We start from the raw sequence: 19,594 nt of genomic DNA on the forward strand, positions 1-19,594 counted from the left end.
GGGAGAGGGGAGAGGGGAGAGGGAGGGGGGGGAAGAGGGGAGGGGGAGAAGAGGGGAGAGGGATTTAGGGAGAGGGAAGGGAGGGAGAGGGAGGGAGAGGGGAGAGGGAGGGAGGGAGAGGGGAAGGGAGCGGAAGGGAGGGAGGGAGAGGGAAGGGAGGAGGAGAGGGGGAGGGAGGAGGGAGGGAGGGGAGGGAGGGAGAGGGGAAGGAGGGAGGGAGAGGGGAAGGGAGGGAGAGGGGAAGGGAGAGGGGAAGGGAGGGAGGGAGAGGGAAGGAGGGAGGGAGAGGGGAAGGGAGGGAGGGAGAGGAGGAGGGAGAGAGGAGGGAGGGAGGGAGAGGGGGGAGAGAGGAGAGGGAGGAGGAGGAGAGGGGGAGGGGGAGAGGGGAGGGAGAGGAGGGAGGGGGGGAGGGGGAGGGAGAGGGGAGAGGGGAGGAGAGGGGGGGAGTGGGAGGAGGGAGAGGGAGGGGAGGAGGGGGAGAGGGAGAGGGAGGGGGGGGAGGGAGGGAGAGTGGGGGGAGGAGGAGGGGAGAGGGGAGGGAGAGGAGGGAGAGAGAGAGAGGGTGGGTGGGTCGGTGAACAGAAGCGCGGGTCGGGTCTTCGGGGGGGGGCGAGCGGGTCTCGGGTCGGGTCGGGGGAGCGGGGGGAGGGTCTCGGCTCGGCTCGGGGCGGGTGTCGGGTCGGAGCGGGGCGGGGGGAGCGGGTGTCGGGTCGGGTCGGGTCTGGTCGGCGGGGGGAGGGGGGGGCGGGGAGCGAGTAGCGAGTGTCGGGTCTGGTCGGTGGGGGGGGGAGCGGGGAGTGAGGAGCGAGTGTCGGGTCTGGTCAGGCGGGGAGCAGGAGCTGGCCGTGGGAGGAGCCCCAGTGAGGCCATTGGGCCAGGGCTCGGGGCTGCGTGCTTCGGGCCCCTCCCACACAGTTCGGCGCCTGGAGCTACTGCGCTTGCGTGCCGACTGTAGCGAGCATGTGCAGAGGTCCCGGCACTGTTTTCAGCGCCGGGACTTGGCTCCGCCCCCCCACAGCTCGTGCTGGCTGCGCCGAGGGCCAGAGCACCTACAGGGAGGTGGAGAATTCCGAGGGTTTTTTTAGGCGCTCGGAGGGGCGCCCGTTTTTTTTCTTGTGGAAACTTGGGCCCATTGTAACTGTACCTATTATATATTCATTCCTTTATTTATTGAAAAAGAACTGTCTAATAATGATGTCCAAATATTCTACATCTACATCAGTTACCAAATAAATCTACTTGGTTAAATCCCCAATGTAAAATGCATTGGTTAGTTATGGTTACTTATCAAATGAATTTGTGTTGAAAAGTAAACATCAAACACAACTGTCCTTCTGATCAAATATCCCAATTCACCAATAACATGTGCAGGAAGAGATTGGTCATGAAATGCTACTGTGGGATATTAGTGTACAAATATTTAACATCTTCATCTGAATATACTCTTTGATATTTTATCACAAATGTTCACCCCATCAAAATAAATGTGTTTTAATGTCTCTGACAAAATGTCAGAGAGTATAAATTCAAGTGAATGTAATGAGGAAGAAGAGAATAGAGGGATATGAGGCTGAGTGGGAAGATGAATTAGAGTGAGAGGAGACTCGTGTGGACTATAAACATTGCAAAGATCAGTTGGTCTCAATGGCCTGTTTCTGTGCTGTATGTTCCATGTAATTCAATGTATTGAGCCTTCGTACACTAATATCCCAGGGCATCATTTCAAGCCATTGATTTTCAGGAAATAAACCAAGTAACAACTTCATGGATTTGCATAATAATACCTATATTCAAATGTGAAAACAACATTTTCTCTCGTAGGGCATCAGACGCTACAGAGAAAAAAAAGATTCAAATGTACCATGGAGTCCTATCTCAGATCAGACAGTGGACACTCAGACTGGTTGGATCTAAAAGCTAAACTAGTCAACACTACAAATTTGTGCCCAGTGCTGCAGACAACAAAACATAATCATGGACAGCAGCTACTGTTCCCTTAAACTTCCAAGTAGCAGGTCACACCACAATGGCTAGATATTAGATACTCTGCTGCAAACGATAATTCTCATCAATTTAAAGCAGCTTTCAAATATGGGCAATGGTTTCACACCACCTCCCAAGGCACAAACCTCTCAATCTTCTTTTCTGGTCATACAGATAATTTTGAGCTTGCTCATGAACGTAGATTTTAAAAAATCATGTGCATGAGAGGTCTGACTGGTGAATATTACTGGACTAAAGAGAACCAAGTAATATTATTATTATTCTTCCAGCCGTATCTCCAATAACCCATGTTCCCTTCTGAGTGCAGCACTATGGGTGAAGGGCAGGTGAATAGGATGCTTGGAAACAAATTTTCAAATGGCCGGCATAGGCACAATAAACTGAATGGCCTTCTTCTGCCTTCTGCACTGTATTATTTTATGATTCTATTGAGATGCTGATGTCTGTTGTACTCTGAGTCTAATGTTCTCCTAATGTCTCCCAATAGCGATACCACCAACTGAGATCACTACGCGAACTCCAGACCTGGAAGAGAAGTTTATTGATTTCAATGTGACATTTATTATCACAAACTTACAATTTACACAAGGTCTACAAGATTCCACTTCCTTGCCGTACATTTCTGCATCAAATTATATTTCTCAACAGGTAACTAATATATTGTATTGACAATTATTACTTTCCAGATAAGTTAGAGGTGTGATAGTGATTATAAAAAATAATTAACAGAAATATTTTTACGATCATTGAGGGCCTCTCCCTCTAACACTGTGATTGTGAATTTGTTGCAGCTCAATGACCTGTACAACAAAAGCAAAATTAATGCACCGTTTTCAAGTTGCAAAGTTGTTTCCTTCAGGTGAGGACATTTCACTATTATATACGGAAAATTTGTATCTACATTAATTGAAAATAAAAAGCCGCATTGCTCAAGGTTCAGAAGGTAGTAATTCCTTGAATGATTTTTTTAAGTTTACAATTGTAAAATGTACCATTCATAGAGAAATATTCTCTGGCTGAATGAAAAAAAAGCAAAATACGGCAGATGCTGCAAAATCTAAAATAAAAACAGAAACTGCTTGAAAAACAACAGGCCAGGCAGCATGTGAGGTCAGAGAAATAGCGTTAACATTTCAGATCAATGACCTTTCAGTTGTGCATACTGTTGTATGACGCCGATGCTATTGTTTCATATTTATTTTGCGCTGGTATGTTTAAATTACCATGATACATTCACACAAGTGACTTTTGAAATAATAGTAACTGAACTCTTTCCTTCATCATTTGCTCTTCCATCTTTTCGATGTTGGTTTACCCTGGTACACAGAAATGGAGGGCAGGCACCTCTGTTTGAAACTTGTTATTTGAGGACAGTGACTGATAGTGATTTATTTTAATTCCTGTTGCACTGAATGATTGCAAATTCAATGAATTAAATACATTATTGGCGATGTTAGAATGCTAATTACAATGACCAATAACCTTTTCAGAACAATGTTTGCTGGACTGGTAACCTCGTTAACGCATTTTGTTTTAACAGCCCGGCAAATGTTGATAACACCAGTGTGTACGCAATCTGTACATTCAGAAATGATTCTACTGCTCAGGAGGTTGATAAATTTACTGTGTACCACGTGTTCAGAGACAACACAAAGAACATCTCCACCGTAGGAACATATTCACTGGACAATAACAGCCTCTATGTAAATGGTATCTATCATTCTGTTCCTTTAAATTTCATTTTACATATTTGAATATGTTATTGAGATTCCATTCAGTTGATTTCAAGCAATTCATCAATTTCATTCCATCCTTTAATGATGTCTTTCCACTTGGCACATTTCACTCATAACACACATAATTTATTTTTCAGGTTACCATGAATCAACTCCTTTACCCAGTAAGTATGTTTTACCTTTTTAACACCGAGTCTTACAAAAAAGCAAATTTTTTTTCTCAACCTTGAAGATTTCCTCCGCATGTTAGGCATAGTGAAATCATATGCACAAATTTGGAGATTTCTTTAGGATTCAGTTACAGCTAATAACACAGAATAAATATTCCATACAATTAAATTTAGAAATGGAATTCCCAGTTTCTGAAAGGTCTGGTGAGTAGAATAAATGCTCATCCAAGTCAGTATAACCAGTGACTTTTTAACTCAGGTGCCTGTTTATGTATTACAATCACTATATTGTAACTGTACCTATTATATATTCATTCCTTTATTTATTGAAAAAGAACTGTCTAATAATGATGTCCAAATATTCTACATCTACATCAGTTACCAAATAAATCTACTTGGTTAAATCCCCAATGTAAAATGCGTTGGTTAGTTATGGTTAGTTATCAAATGAATTTGTGTTGAAAAGTAAACATCAAACACAACTGTCCTTCTGATCAAATATCCCAATTCACCAATAACATGTGCAGGAAGAGATTGGTCATGAAATGCTACTGTGGGAGATTAGTGTATGAATATTTAACATCTTCAACTGAAAATTCTCGCTGATATTTTATCAGAAATGTTCACCCCTTCAACATAAATGTGTTTGAATGCCTCCGCCAAAATATCAGAGAGTGGAAATTCAAGTGAATGTATTGAGGAAGAAGCGAATAGAGGGATATGAGGCTGAGTGGGAAGACGTAATTTGAGTGAGAGGAGACTCGTGTGGACTATTAACATTGCAAAGATCAGTTGGTCTCAATGATCTGTTTCTGTGCTGTACGTTCCATGTAAATCAAAGTATTGAGCTTTCATACACTAATATCCAAGGGCATAATTTCAGAGCCATTGATTTTAAGTAAATAAAACAAAGTAACAACTTCATGGGTTTGCACAATAATACCGATATTCAAATGTGAAAACAACATTTTCTCTCGAAGGGCCTCAGAGGCTACAGAATAGAAAAAGATTCAAATGCAGCACGGAGTCCTATCTCAGATCAGACAGTGGGCACTCAGACGGGCTGCATCTAAAAGCTAAACTAGTCAACACTACAAAAGCAGACAATGTTATCTTGTGCCCAGTGCTGCAGACAGCAAAATATAAACATGGACAGCAGCGACTGTACCATTAAGCTTCAAAATAACAGGTCACACCACAATGACTAGATATTAGATACGGCTCAAACCTGTCAACCTTCTTTTCTGGTCATACAGATCAATTTGAGCTTGTTCATGAACATTGTGCTCCGAGATTTAAAAAAATCATATGCATGAGAGGTCTTACTGGTGAATATTACTGTACCAAAGAGAACTAAGTAATATTATTATTATTCTTGCAGCCGTATCTCCAACCCATGTTTCCTTTGAGTGCAGCTCTTGGCAGCACCATCAGTGAAGGGCAGGAGAATAGGACTAAAATTGACCAGATTTTTCAAACGGCTGACATAGGCACGATAAGCTGAATGGCCTCCTTCTGCACTGTATTATTTTATGATTCTATTAAGATGCTGATGTCTGTTGTATTCTGAGTCTAATGTTCTCCTAATGTCTCCCAATAGCGATACCACCAACTGTGACCACTACACAAACTCCAGACCTGGAAGAGAAGTTTATTGATTTCAATGTGACCTTTATTATCACAAACTTACAATTTACACAAAGTCTACAAGATTCCACTTCCTTGCCGTACATTTCTGCATTAAATAATATTTCTCAACAGGTAACTAATATATTATATTGACAATTATTATTTCCAGATAAGGTAGTGGTGTGATAGTGATTATAAAAAATAATTAACAGAAATATTTTTACGATCATTGAGAGCTTCTCCCTCTAACACTGTGATTGTGAATTTGTTGCAGCTCACTGACCTGTACAACAAAAGCAAAATTAATGCACCGTTTTCAAGTTGCAAAGTTGTTTCCTTCAGGTGAGGACATTTCACTATTATATACGGAAAATCTGTATCAACATTAATTGAAAATAAAAAGCTGCATTGCTCAAGGGCCAGAAGGTAGTAATTCCTTGAATGATTTTTTGAAGTTTACAAGTGTAAAATGTACCATTCATAGAGAAATATTCTCTGGCTGAATGAAAAAAAAGCAAAATACTGCGGATGCTGCAAAATCTGAAATAAAAACAGAAACTGCTTGAAAAACAACAGGCCAGGTAGCATGTGAGGCCAGAGAAATAGCGTTAACATTTCAGATCAATGACCTTTCAGTTGTGCATACTGTTGTAGGATCCCGATGCTGTTGTTTTATATTTGTTTTGCGCTGGTATGTTTAAATTACCATGATATATTCACACAAATAACCTTTGAAATAATAGTTACTGAACTCTTTCCTTCATCATTTGCTCTTCCATCTTTTTGATGTTGGTTTACCCTGGTACACAGAAATGGAGGACAGGCACCTGTATTTGAAACTTGTTATTTGAGGACAGTGACTGAGTGAATTTATTTTAATTACAGTTGCACTGAATGATTGCAAATTCAATGAATTAAATACAGTATTGGCAAGGTTAGAAATGTTAATTACAATGACCAATAACATATACAGAGCAATGTTTGCCATTCCGTTAACCTCGTTAACACATTTTGTTTTAACAGCCCGGCAAATGTTGATAACACCAGTGTGTACGCAATCTGTACATTCAGAAATGATTCTACTGCTCAGGAGGTTGATAAAGTTATTGTGTACCACGTGTTCAGAGACAACACAAACAACATCTCCACCTTAGGAACATATTCACTGGACAATAACAGCCTTTACGTAAATGGTATCTATCATTCTGTTCCTTTAAATTTCATTTTACATATTTGAATATGTTATTGGGATTCCATTCAGTTGATTTCAAGCAATGCATCAATTTCATTCCATCCTTTAATGATGTCTTTCCACTTGGCACATTTCACTCATAACACACGTAATTTATTTTTCAGGTTACCATGAATCAACTCCCTTACCCAGTAAGTATGGTTTCTGTTCTTAATTCCCTTAATGTTTTACCTTTTTAATAATGAGTCTTACAAGAAAGCAAATTCTTTTCTAAATCCTGAAGATTTCCTCCGCATGTTAGGCATCGTGAAATCATAAGCACATCCTTGAGAGATTTGTTTAGGATTCAGTTACAGCTGAAAACACAGAATAAATATTCCATACAATTAAATTTAGAAATGGAATTCCCAGTTTCTGAAATTCTGATGAGTGGAATAAATGCACATCCAAGTCAGTATAACCAGTAACTTTTTAACTCAAGTGCCTGTTTATATATTACAATCACTATATTGTAACTGTACCTATTAGATATGCATTCCTTTATTTATTGAAAAAGAACTGTCTAATAATGATGTCCAAATATTCTACATCAGCATCAGTTACCAAATAAATCTACTTGCTTAAATGCCAAATGTAAAATGCATTGGTTACTTATGGTTACTTATCAAATGAATTTGTGTTGAAAAGTAAACATCAAACACAACTGTCCTTCTGATCAAATTCCCCAGTTCACCAATAACATGTGCAGTAAGAGATTGGTCATGAAATGCTACTGTGGGATATTAGTATACGAATATTTAACATCTCCATCTGAATATTCTCGCTGATATTTTATCACAAATGCTCACCCCTTCAAAATAAATGTGTTTAAATGCCTCCGCCAAAATATCAGAGAGTGGAATTTCAAGTGAATGTATTGAGGAAGAAGCGAATAGAGGGATATGAGGCTGAGTGGGAAGACGTAATTTGAGTGACAGGAGACTCGTGTGGACTATAAACATTGCAAAGATCAGTTGGTCTCAATGGCCTGTTTCTGTGCTGTACGTTCCATGTAATTCAATGTATTGAGCATTCATACACTAATATCCAAGGGCATCATTTCAGAGCCATTGATTTAAAGTAAATAAATCAAAGTAACAACTTCATGGGTTTGCATAATAATACCGATATTCAAATGTGAAAACAACATTTTCTCTCGAAGGGCCGTTAGAGGCTACAGAGTAGAAAAAGATTCAAATGCAGCAAGGAGTCCTATCTCAGATCAGACAGTGGGCACTTAGACTGGCTGTATCGAAAAGCTAAACTAGTCAACACTACAAAAGCGACAATATTATCTTGGGCCCAGTGCTGCAGACAACAAAATATAAGCATGGACAGCAGCTACTGTACCATTAAGCTTCAAGGTAACAGGTCACACCACAATGGCTAGATATTAGATACTCTGCTGCAAGTGAGATTTCTCCTGAATTTAAAGCAGCTTTCAAATATGGGCAATGGTTTCACACCAGCTCCCAAGGCTCAAACCTGTCAACCTTCTTTTCTGGTCATACAGATCATTTTGAGCTTGTTCATGAACATTGTGCTCCGAGATTTTAAAAAATCATATGCATGAGAGGTCTGACTGGTGAATATTACTGGACCAAAGAGAACTAAGTAATATTATTATTATTCTTGCAGCCGTATCTCCAACCCATGTTTCCTTTGAGTGCAGCTCTTGGCAGCACCATCAGTGAAGGGCAGGAGAATAGGACTAAAATTGACCAGATTTTTCAAACGGCTGACATAGGCACGATAAGCTGAATGGCCTCCTTCTGCGCTGTATTATTTTATGATTCTATTGAGGTGCTGATGTCTGTTGTATTCTGAGTCTAATGTTCTCCTAATGTCTCCCAATAGCGATACCACCAACTGTGACCACTACACAAACTCCAGACCTGGAAGAGAAGTTTATTGATTTCAATGTGACCTTTATTATCACAAACTTAGAATTTACACAAAGTCTACAAGATTCCACTTCCTTGCCGTACATTTCTGCATCAAATAATATTTCTCAACAGGTAACTAATATATTATATTGACAATTATTACTTTCCAGATAAGTTTTAGTGGTGTGATAGTGATTATAAAATATAATTAATAGAAATATTTTTACGATCATTGAGAGTTTCTCCCTCTAACATTGTGATTGTGACTTTATTGCAGCTCACTGACCTGTACAACAAAAGCAAAATCAATGCGCCATTTTCAAGTTGCAAAGTTGTTTCCTTCAGGTGAGGACATTTCACTATTATATACGGAAAATCTGTATCAACATTAATTGAAAATAAAAAGCCGCGTTGCTCAAGGGGCAGAAGGTAGTAATTCCTTGAATGATTTTTTAAAGTTTATAATTGTAAAATGTACCATTCATAGAGAAATATTCTCTGGCTGAATGAAAAAAAAGCAGAATTCTGCGGATGCTGCAAAATCTGAAATAAAAACAGAAACTGCTTGAAAAACAACAGGTCAGGCAGCATGTGAGGCCAGAGAAATAGCGTTAACATTTCAGATCAATGACCTTTCAGTTGTGCATACTGTTGTATGATCCCAATGCGGTTGTTTCATATTTGTTTTGCACTGGTATGTTTAAATTACCATTATACATTCACACAAATCACTTTTGAAATAACAGTTACTGAACTCTTTCCTTCATCCTTTGCTCTTCCATCTTTTTGATGTTGGTTTCCCCTGCTACACAGAAATGGAGGGCAGGCACCTGTATTTGAAACTTGTTATTTGAGGACAGTGACTGAGTGAATTTATTTTAATTACTGTTACACTGAATGATTGTAAATTCAATGAATTAAATACAGTATTGGCGAGGTTAGAAATGTTAATTACAATGACCAATAACTTTTTCAGAACAATGTTTGCCATTCCGTTAACCTTGTTAACACATTTTGTTTTAACAGCCCGGCAAATGTTGATAACACCAGTGTGTACGCAATCTGTACATTCAGAAATGATTCTACTGCTCAGGAGGTTGATAAAGTTATTGTGTACCACGTGTTCAGAGACAACACAAAGAAAATCTCCACCTTAGGAACATATTCACTGGACAATAACAGCCTCTACGTAAATGGTATCTATCATTCTGTTCCTTTAAATTTCATTTTACATATTTGAATATGTTATTGAGATTCCATTCAGTTGATTTCAAGCAATGCATCAATTTCATTCCACCCTTTAATGATGTCTTTCCACTTGGCACATTTCACTCATAACACACGTAATTTATTTTTCAGGTTACCATGAATCAACTCCTTTACCCAGTAAGTATGGTTTCTGTTCTTAATTCCCTTAATGTTTTACCTTTTTAACACCGAGTCTTACAAGAAAGCAAATTCTTTTCTAAACCCTGAAGATTTCCTCCATATGTTAGGCATAGTGAAATCATATGCACATCCTTTCGAGATTTCTTTAGGATTCAGTTACAGCTAATAACACAGAATAAATATTCCATACAATTAAATTTAGAAATGGAATTCCCAGTTTCTGAAAGGTCTGGTGAGTGGAATAAATGCTCATCCAAGTCAGTATAACCAGTGACTTTTTAACTCAGGTGCCTTTTTACGTATTACAATCAGTATAATGTAACTGTACCTATTATATATTCATTCCTTTATTTATTGTAAAAGAACTGTCTAATAATGATGTCCAAATATTCTACATCTACATCAGTTACCAAATAAATCTACTTGGTTAAATCCCCAATGTAAAATGCATTGGTTAGTTATGGTTACTTATCGAATGAATTTGTGTTAAAAAGTAAACATCAAACACAACTGGCCTTCTGATCAAATTCCCCAGTTCATCAACAACATGTGCCGGAAGAGATTGGTCATGAAATGCTACTGTGGGATATTAGTATTTGAATATGTAACATCTTCATCTGAAAATTCTCGCTGATATTTTATCAGAAATGTTCACCCCTTCAAAATAAATGTGTTTTAATGCCTCCGCCAAAATATAAGAGAGTGGAATTTCAAGTGAATATATTGAGGAAGAAGAGAATAGAGGGATATGAGGCTGAGTGGGAAGACGTAATTAGATTGAGAGGAGCCTCGTGTGGACTACAAACATTGCAAAGATCAGATGGTCACAATGGCCTGTTTCTGTGCTGTACGTTCCATGTAATTCAATGTATTGAGCATTCGTACACTAATATCCAAGGGCATCATTTCAGAGCCATTGATTTTAAGTAAATAAACCAAAGTAACAACTTCATGGGTTTGCATAATAATACCGATATTCAAATGTGAATACAACATTTGCTCTCGAAGGGCCTTAGAGGCTACAGAGTAGAAAAAGATTCAAATGTAGCACGGAGTCCTCTCTCAGATCAGACAGTGGGCACTCAGACTGGCTGTATCGAAAAGCTAAATTAGTCAACACTACAAACAAGCAGACAATATTATCTTGTGCCCAGTGTTGCAGACAACAAAATATTAGCATGGACAGCAGCTACTGTACCCTTAAGTTTCAAAGTAGCAGGTCACACCACAATGGCTCGATATTAGAATCTCTGCTGCAAGTGATATTTCTCCTCAATTCAAAGCAGTTTTCAAATATGGGCAATGGTTTCACACCACCTCCCATAAGCACATCCTTTAGAGATTTGTTTAGGATTCAGTTACAGCCGATAACACAGAATAAATATTCCATACAATTAAATTTAGAAATGGAATTCCCAGTTTCTGAAAGGTCTGGTGACTGGAATAAATGCACATCCAAGTCAGTATAACCAGTAACTTTTTAACTCAGGTGCCTGTTTATATATTACAATCACTATATTGTAACTGTACCTATTATATATTCATTCCTTTATTTCTTGAGGAAGAACTAATAATGATCTCCAAAAATTCTACATCTACATCAGTTACCAAATAAATCTACTTGGTTAAATCCCCAATGTAAAATGCATTGGTTAGTTATGGTTACTTATCAAATGAATTTGTGTTGAAAAGTAAACATCAAACATAACTGTCCTTCTGATCAAATATCCCAATTCACCAATAACATGTGCAGGAAGAGATTGGTCATGAAATGCTACTGTGGGAAATTAGTGTACGAATATTTAACATCTTCATCTGAAAATTCTCTCTGATATTTGATCAGAAATGCTCACTCCTTCAAAATAAATGTGTTTTAATGCCTCCACCAAAATATCAGAGAGTGGAAATTCAAGTGAATGTATTGAGGAAGAAGAGAATAGAAGGATATGAATGAGGCTGAGTGGAGAGACGAATTTAGAGTGAGAGGAGACTCGTATGGACTATAAACATTGCAAAGATCAGTTGGTCTCAATGGTCTGTTTCTGTGCTGAACGTTCCATGTAATTCAATGTATTGAGCATTCGTACACTAATATCCCAGGGCATCATTTCAAGCCATTGATTTTAAGTAAATAAACCAAAGTAACAACTTCATGGGTTTGCATAATAATACCTATATTCAAATGTGAAAACAACATTTTCTCTTGTAGGGCATCAGACGCTACAGAGAAAAAAAAAAAGATTCAAATGTACCATGGAGTCCTATCTCAGATCAGACAGTGGACACTCAGACTGGTTGGATCTAAAAGCTAAACTAGTCAACACTACAAACTTGTGCCCAGTGCTGCAGACAACAAAACATAATCATGGACAGCAGCTACTGTTCCCTTAAACTTCCAAGTAGCAGGTCACACCACAATGGCTAGATATTAGATACTCTGCTGCAAACGATAATTCTCATCAATTTAAAGCAGCTTTCAAATATGGGCAATGGTTTCACACCACCTCCCAAGGCTCAAACCTCTCAATCTTCTTTTCTGCTCAGATAATTTTGAGCTTGCTCATCAGCGTAGATTTAAAAAATCATGTGCATGAGAGGTCTGACTGGTGAATATTACTGGACTAAAGAGAACCAAGTAATATTATTATTCTTCCAGCCGTATCTCCAACCCATGTTCCCTTCTGAGTGCAGCGCTATGGCTAAAGGGCAGGTGAAAAGGACGCATTGAAACGAATTTTCAAATGACCGGCATAGGCACAATAAACTGAATGGCCTGCTTCTGCCTTCTGCACTGTATTATTCTATGATTCTATTGAGGTGCTGATGTCTGTTGTACTCTGAGTCTACTGTTCTCCTAATGTCTCCCAATAGCGATACCACCAACAGAGACCAGTACACAAACTCCAGACCTGGAAGAGAAGTCTATTGATTTCAATGTGACCTTTATTATCACAAACTTAGAAGTTACACAAAGTCTACAAGATTCCACTTCCTTGCCGTACATTTCTGCATCAAATAATATTTCTCAACAGGTAACTAATATATTATATTGACAATTATTACTTTCCAGATAAGTTAGTGGTGTGATAGTGATTATAAAAAATAATTAACAGAAATATTTTTACAATCATTGAGAGCTTCTCCCTCTAACACTGTGATTGTGAATTTATTGCAGCTCACTGACCTGTACAAGAAAAGTAAAATTTACGCAACGTTTTCAAGTTGCAAAGTTGTTTCATTCAGGTGAGGACATTTCACTATTATATTTTGAAAATATGTATCAACATTTATTGCAAATAAAACCCACATCACTCAAGAATCAGAAGGCAGTAATTCCTTGAATGATGAAAAACATTCGCAATTGGTATTTGCTGGACAATGTACCACACACAGAGAAATGTTCTTTGGTTTTTGGTTGGGGGTGGAGATTGTATATATTGTGATACACAAATTATGACAATTGTGCAGGACCAGTTTCAGGATCCAAAGGTTCTTTACCTGTCCATCATTGCTCATTTGTTTGTATGAGTAAAAATGGAGCAAAATACTGTGGATGCTGAAAAACTGAAATGAATATAGAAAAGGCTGGAAAAACAGCAGGTCAGATGACATCTAAAGTGAGGGAAATAGAGTTGACATTCCGGTCAATGACCTTTCAGTTGTGCATTGCATACTGTTGAGTGTACCCTGGTGCTGTTGTTTTATATATCTTGTATGACTGGTATGTCTCAGTCACTATGATCAGTTCACACAAATGCCTTTTGAAATAACAGTCATAGAACTGTTTCCTTCACCTTTTTCTCTTCTGCCTCCTTGATGTTTGGTTTACACTGGTACTCATGGATGGAGGGCGACACTTTTGCTTCAAACATGTCTTCTGAGACACTGTTAAGTGGGAATTATTTTAATTATTGGTGCAGTGGATGATTGCAACTTGAATAACGATCCTAGGGCTGAATGTTCGGTCTTCTGCCGCCTTATAAGTGCCCAGGAAGGGCAGCAATGCCGGTGCTAAGCTCTTTCCGAGTGGACGGCCACCTTACAGGGCCCCACCAGGACAGTCGGGGCCTGCTTTGAGTGGGCGCGGAGGATTACCACCATGTGAGTGGTGAGCCAGTGTGCAAAACCCTGGTTGCGACACCGGCTCGAGTTTTGGCTGCCGCCCGACCACAATAGTGCTCCGTAGTTCGTCCTGCTGGGAACGCCTTTGGAAGCTAGCATTCCAAGATGTAGCAGCCGCCGTTAGACAAGTAATGTCGACCTCAGGTAAGTACGATCGTTTGTTTTTTTGCGGTTTGTGTTGTGGCGGCGTCAGTTATGTATTGGGAATGTTTTTCGTGTATTTGTTTCAGGTTTTTTAACCCCCCTCGAGGCATCTCTTATGGCGCTCTGAGGCTGGCTGCTTAGCATGGGATTTTCGCTTGCTCAGCCGGCCTAGCGCACTAAATGAGGTGTGCAAACCCTTCCCTTAGCGCTCCACTCCAAACTCCGGGCCCAGCTGATGAATTTTGCGGCGACAGACGCAATCCACTTGCCAGCCTGAAATTTTCCGCTCCGCCCATGACAATGCTGCTCTAGAGGCATGACCAAATTTCTTCCCCATACAATTTTGGTAATTACAGTAACCAATAACATTTTACAGAATAACTTTTGCCATTTGGTTCACCTCCTTAATGCATTTTGTTCCAACAGCCCGGCAAATGTTGGCAACACCAGTGTGCATGCAATCTGCACATTCAGAAATGATTCTACTGCTCAGGATGTTGATAAAGTTACTGTGTACCACGTGTTCAGAGACAACACGAAGAACATCTCCACCTTAGCAACATATTCATTGGACAATAACAGCCTCTACATAAATGGTATTTATCATTTAAAGGAGAAATTCTGTTCAATTAAATTTCATTCTATGTGTTTGAATGTGTTATTCAGATTGAATTCAGTTCATTTCAAACAATGCATCAATTTCTTTCCTCTCTTTAATGATAACTTTACGCTTGGCACGTTTCACTCATAACACTTGCATTTTATTTTGCAGATTACCACGAATCAACTCCTATACCCAGTAAGTATGGTTCCTTTTCCTTAGTTCCCTTAATGTTTCTTTATTACCATGGGTAACAAAAAAGCAAAATCTTTACTGGTGCCTGTTGATATATTGTTGAATAAACCTACCTTATTGGCACTGCAATTTTCTCATTTAGTCATTGTGGATCATTCTTTTCCTGTTTAAGCACTTAGTTTAATTCTGGATTTGAACATTTTTTGACGGCTTAGCCAAAGGTTCTGTGTTGGCTTTGTGTCCTGTCTCCTGTATGTGAGGAATGTTGATAGACTGATACTAAAGCTGTGAGCAACTCGAACAGGAGCAGCTGAGGTGACTTGCAATTAGACCTGCAACTCACATCTAAGGCACTACAACAATGACTGTAGTCCAAATATAAAATTAAGAACAATCAGTAAGAGACTTTGCAAATTCGAGTGGATTTACTCTACCGATATGCAATCTATTGAATTATCTCTGGTTATGAATGTTTCAGCGTATATGCAAATGTGTGGTAAAATGTTGTTGCACATCCCTTTTGAATGAGAGGTCACAAGCTTGAAATACTCTGCTGTGGTTTCGCTACTCTTGGTTTATTTTACCTTCACTGTGTATAACAGATGATTCAGTCCCAGTTTGATTCTCAGTTTAATGCTTTACTAACGTTTCTTGATAGCGATAACACCAATGGTAACCACAACTCCAAACCTTCAAGCAGAGCCCTATGATTTTAATGTGACCTTTATTATAACTAACCTGGTCCTGACAGCAAGTCTACAAGATTCCAGTTCTGCACTGTACAAATCAGCATCAAGTAATTTTGCTTACCAGGTCAGTTGACAATTTAACAATTATTATAAATGTATATTTGAAACAATTATTCTATTTTTATCTCTTGAACTTTGTCTGTTCTTACCCTTCAGATGAACAACCTGTTTACTAACAGCAATATCAACAGAACATTCTCAAGCTGCAGAGTTCTCTCTTTCAGGTAAGGAATGTTAATGTTAAACCTCATCAGTAATTGTTACAAATTATTTAAAAGTTTAGTGCAAATACTTAACAAAAACTTAATGGTTAAAATTTTGAGTTATTCTACAGAATTCTGAGTGCTGCTTTTGGTGCTTAATTCATTAGTGTTATTGAAACTGAACTTTTTTTAAAGTATTAGATGTCTATTAACATTGCTGTAAGCCGCATGGACATCCTATAGCTCACCAAACAATTAGTGATCCAATTAACGTGTTTACTGAAGATAAAAGTTTATATTGTTTTGAGAAATACCTGTGCAATATTTTTGAGAGTGTCATTTTTATGGTCCATATCAGTCTATAAAAGATGAGAAAGAGCGTGCTTACTTTAATCGACTCACCTTCAAGCACTGACCAAGCTGGTCCTTGTACGTATTTCGTGGTACGTGTGGATAATGCTCTTCTGAGATTCGGTTTGAGGCACATTGGTGCGCAGAGAAAAGGGAGATTTCCTCTGCATCTAATTGTGCTTGAACCTGAGTTGGGTGTTTGAATGGAAGGTATTGCATTCCCCAACTAAAATCCCTGAACTTGAGCACAAAAGTGACATAAATTGCTTAATAAACACTACGGCTGGAATTTTCCTTACCGGATCCGGTGCAGCCGGTGTCCGTGGTGGATCACGACCCCGCTGCTGGCTCTACCCCGCTGTAGAAAATGAACTTACCTTAACGGGGCCTATTAAGCCCGCCCAGCGCGTTACCCGGCCTAATGAGATGGAGCATGTCTAGAGACGCTATTCATGATGCGTTTTCAGTTGGGATCTTTAAAGGAAGATTTGAAATTTAACCTATCAAAGTGGGTGTTGAATCTAATATAATAATATAATAAAAGCTCTATATGAGTGACCCAAGAAATATTTAAATAATATTATCATTAAATAATATGAAGCCATCTACAAATACGATCAAGAACATAATGAAAAATGCACATTAATTGGGAAGTTATTGGTGCATTGGTCACAAATCTATAGACTTTTGTATCAGTAACTGGTACAAATAAAACATATGTGTGTATAGGTAATGTATAAAATTAAGCAGATTTTAAATGTAATTGTAAAGGGGTGGATTTACAATCTTATGCAAGTTCAATGGAAGAGTTGCGGAAACCTGACAAACAGTGATGTGTTTCTGGTATATCTGCAGCTCTTCTGTTGAAGTTAATAACAGACAAGTGAGAGAACCTCTGCAGAAATTCACCTCCAAAGTGTCAGACTGAAATATTACGTTAGTTATATTCAAGGACAGAAAGCAAATTGAACCAGTGCAATGAATGATGAGAATGAAATTGTTACAGTTGATAGACATAGAAACATAGGCCCCAAGTTTCCACATGATTTGCTCCTGATTTTTAGGAACAACTGGTGTAGAACGGAGTATCTTAGAAATCGGAATTCTCCACATTTAGTTTTCTGCAGTTCTAGTCAGGTAGAACAGTTTCACTTTGGAACAGAATTTCTTTTCAAAAGGGGGCGTGTCCAGCCACTGACGCCAGATTTCAAAGTTTCCACAGTGAAAACGTACTCCAAACTAACTTAGAATGGAGTAAGTGAAGATTTTTGTACGCTTGAAAAAACCTTGTCTACACATTAAAAAATCAGGCGCAGGTTACAAATTAGGCGTCGGGAACGAGGGGGGGGGAAGGGAAGTCATTAAATTCTACAATAAATCCTTAGTTATACTTATACAAATATTATACAAATAAATCCAACCTGAATAAAAATTTATAAGCAAAGAAAAGATTAAATAAACCATGTTCCTACCTGTGTGAAAGTGCTTCAGGCAGGCCTTTCAGGCAGTGGTTTGCCATCGGGACCGAAGGCTGAACGGGCCGGGCCCGTGACTTTGGGCAGGGCCCGTCCCCAGCACCAGATTTACAGGTAGATGGCGTTGGGTCGGGTCGGGGAGGGAGGTTCGATTCGGGTCGGCGGTGGGGGGGGGAGAGAGGGGGAGGTCAGGTCGGGGAGAGGGAGGTCAGGTTGGATCCAGTCCGGGGGTGGGGACGGGAGTCGGGTCGGGTCCAGTCGGGGGGGAGCGGGAGTCGGGTCGGGTCCAGTCGGGGAGGAGCGGGAGCGGGAGTCGGGTCGGGTCCAGCCGGGGGGTAGCGGGAGCGGGAGCGGGAGTCGGGTCGGGTCAGGTCGGGTCCAGTCGGGGAGGAGCGGGAGCGGGAGTCGGGTCGGGTCCAGTCGGGGAGGAGCGGGAGCGGGAGTCGGGTCGGGTCCAGCCGGGGGGTAGCGGGAGCGGCAGTCGGGGGGAGCGGGAGCGGGAGCGGCAGTCGGGTCGGGTCGGGTCGGGTCGGGTCGGGTCCAGTCGGGGGGGAGCGGGAGCGGCAGTCGGGTCGGGTCGGGTCGGGTCCAGTCGGGGGGGAGCGGGAGCGGCAGTCGGGGGGAGCGGGAGCGGGAGCGGCAGTCGGGGGGAGCGGGAGCGGGAGCGGCAGTCGGGTCGGGTCGGGTCCAGTCGGAGAGGAGCGGGAGCGGCAGTCAGGTCGGGTCGGGTCCAGTCGGGGGGGAGCGGGAGCGGCAGTCAGGTCGGGTCGGGTCCAGTCGGGGGGGAGCGGGAGCGGCAGTCAGGTCAGGTCGGGTCGGGTCCAGTCGGGGGGGAGCGGGAGCGGCAGTCAGGTCAGGTCGGGTCGGGTCCAGTCGGGGGGGAGCGGGAGCGGCAGTCAGGTCGGGTCGGGTCCAGTCGGGGGGGAGCGGGAGCGGCAGTCAGGTCGGGTCGGGTCGGGTCCAGTCGGAGAGGAGCGGGAGCGGCAGTCAGGTCGGGTCGGGTCCAGTCGGGGGGGAGCGGGAGCGGCAGTCAGGTCGGGTCGGGTCGGGTCCAGTCGGGGGGGAGCGGGAGCGGCAGTCAGGTCGGGTCGGGTCGGGTCCAGTCGGGGGGGAGCGGGAGCGGCAGTCAGGTCGGGTCGGGTCGGGTCCAGTCGGGGGGGAGCGGGAGCGGCAGTCAGGTCGGGTCGGGTCGGGTCCAGTCGGGGGGGAGCGGGAGCGGCAGTCAGGTCGGGTCGGGTCGGGTCCAGTCGGGGGGGAGCGGGAGCGGCAGTCAGGTCGGGTCGGGTCGGGTCCAGTCGGGGGGGAGCGGGAGCGGCAGTCAGGTCGGGTCGGGTCGGGTCCAGTCGGGGGGGAGCGGGAGCGGCAGTCAGGTCGGGTCGGGTCGGGTCCAGTCGGGGAGGAGCGGGAGCGGCAGTCGGGTCGGGTCCAGTCGGAGGGGGGCGGGAGTGGGAGCGGCAGTCAGGTCGGGTCGGGTCGGGTCCAATCGGGGGGGAGCGGGAGCAGCAGTCGGGGGGGGAGCGGGAGCGGGAGCGGCAGTCAGGTCGGGTCGGGTCGGGTCCAGTCGACGGGGAGCGGGAGTCGGGTCGGGTCCGGTCCGGGGGTGGGGGGTGAGCGGGAGCGGGGAGGAAGCAGGAGCTGGCCATGGGAGGAGCCTTATTCACGCAGCCCCAGTGAGGCCATTCAGCCAGGGCTAGAGGCTGCGTGCTTCG

At 41.9% G+C, this 19,594-nt stretch overlaps 1 protein-coding gene across 1 annotated transcript in view; it reads left to right on the forward strand.

Annotated features, from left to right (window-relative positions):
* LOC139229014 (mucin-16-like) overlaps positions 1–19,594 on the forward strand; it is a 110,509-nt gene that overhangs the window by 48,878 nt on the left and 42,037 nt on the right. The window contains exons 27-44 of the mRNA XM_070860678.1: positions 2,492–2,652; positions 2,796–2,863; positions 3,545–3,714; positions 3,878–3,904; positions 5,511–5,671; positions 5,814–5,881; positions 6,563–6,732; positions 6,896–6,922; positions 8,628–8,788; positions 8,934–9,001; positions 9,683–9,852; positions 10,016–10,042; positions 12,917–13,077; positions 13,221–13,288; positions 14,738–14,907; positions 15,084–15,110; positions 15,766–15,920; positions 16,013–16,080. Coding sequence (XP_070716779.1) covers positions 2,492–2,652; positions 2,796–2,863; positions 3,545–3,714; positions 3,878–3,904; positions 5,511–5,671; positions 5,814–5,881; positions 6,563–6,732; positions 6,896–6,922; positions 8,628–8,788; positions 8,934–9,001; positions 9,683–9,852; positions 10,016–10,042; positions 12,917–13,077; positions 13,221–13,288; positions 14,738–14,907; positions 15,084–15,110; positions 15,766–15,920; positions 16,013–16,080 — 1,927 coding nt within the window. The remainder of the gene's footprint in view (positions 1–2,491; positions 2,653–2,795; positions 2,864–3,544; positions 3,715–3,877; positions 3,905–5,510; positions 5,672–5,813; positions 5,882–6,562; positions 6,733–6,895; positions 6,923–8,627; positions 8,789–8,933; positions 9,002–9,682; positions 9,853–10,015; positions 10,043–12,916; positions 13,078–13,220; positions 13,289–14,737; positions 14,908–15,083; positions 15,111–15,765; positions 15,921–16,012; positions 16,081–19,594) is intronic.

Source organism: Pristiophorus japonicus, chromosome 18, assembly GCF_044704955.1.
Source record: "Pristiophorus japonicus isolate sPriJap1 chromosome 18, sPriJap1.hap1, whole genome shotgun sequence".
NCBI classification, from domain to species: domain Eukaryota; kingdom Metazoa; phylum Chordata; class Chondrichthyes; family Pristiophoridae; genus Pristiophorus; species Pristiophorus japonicus.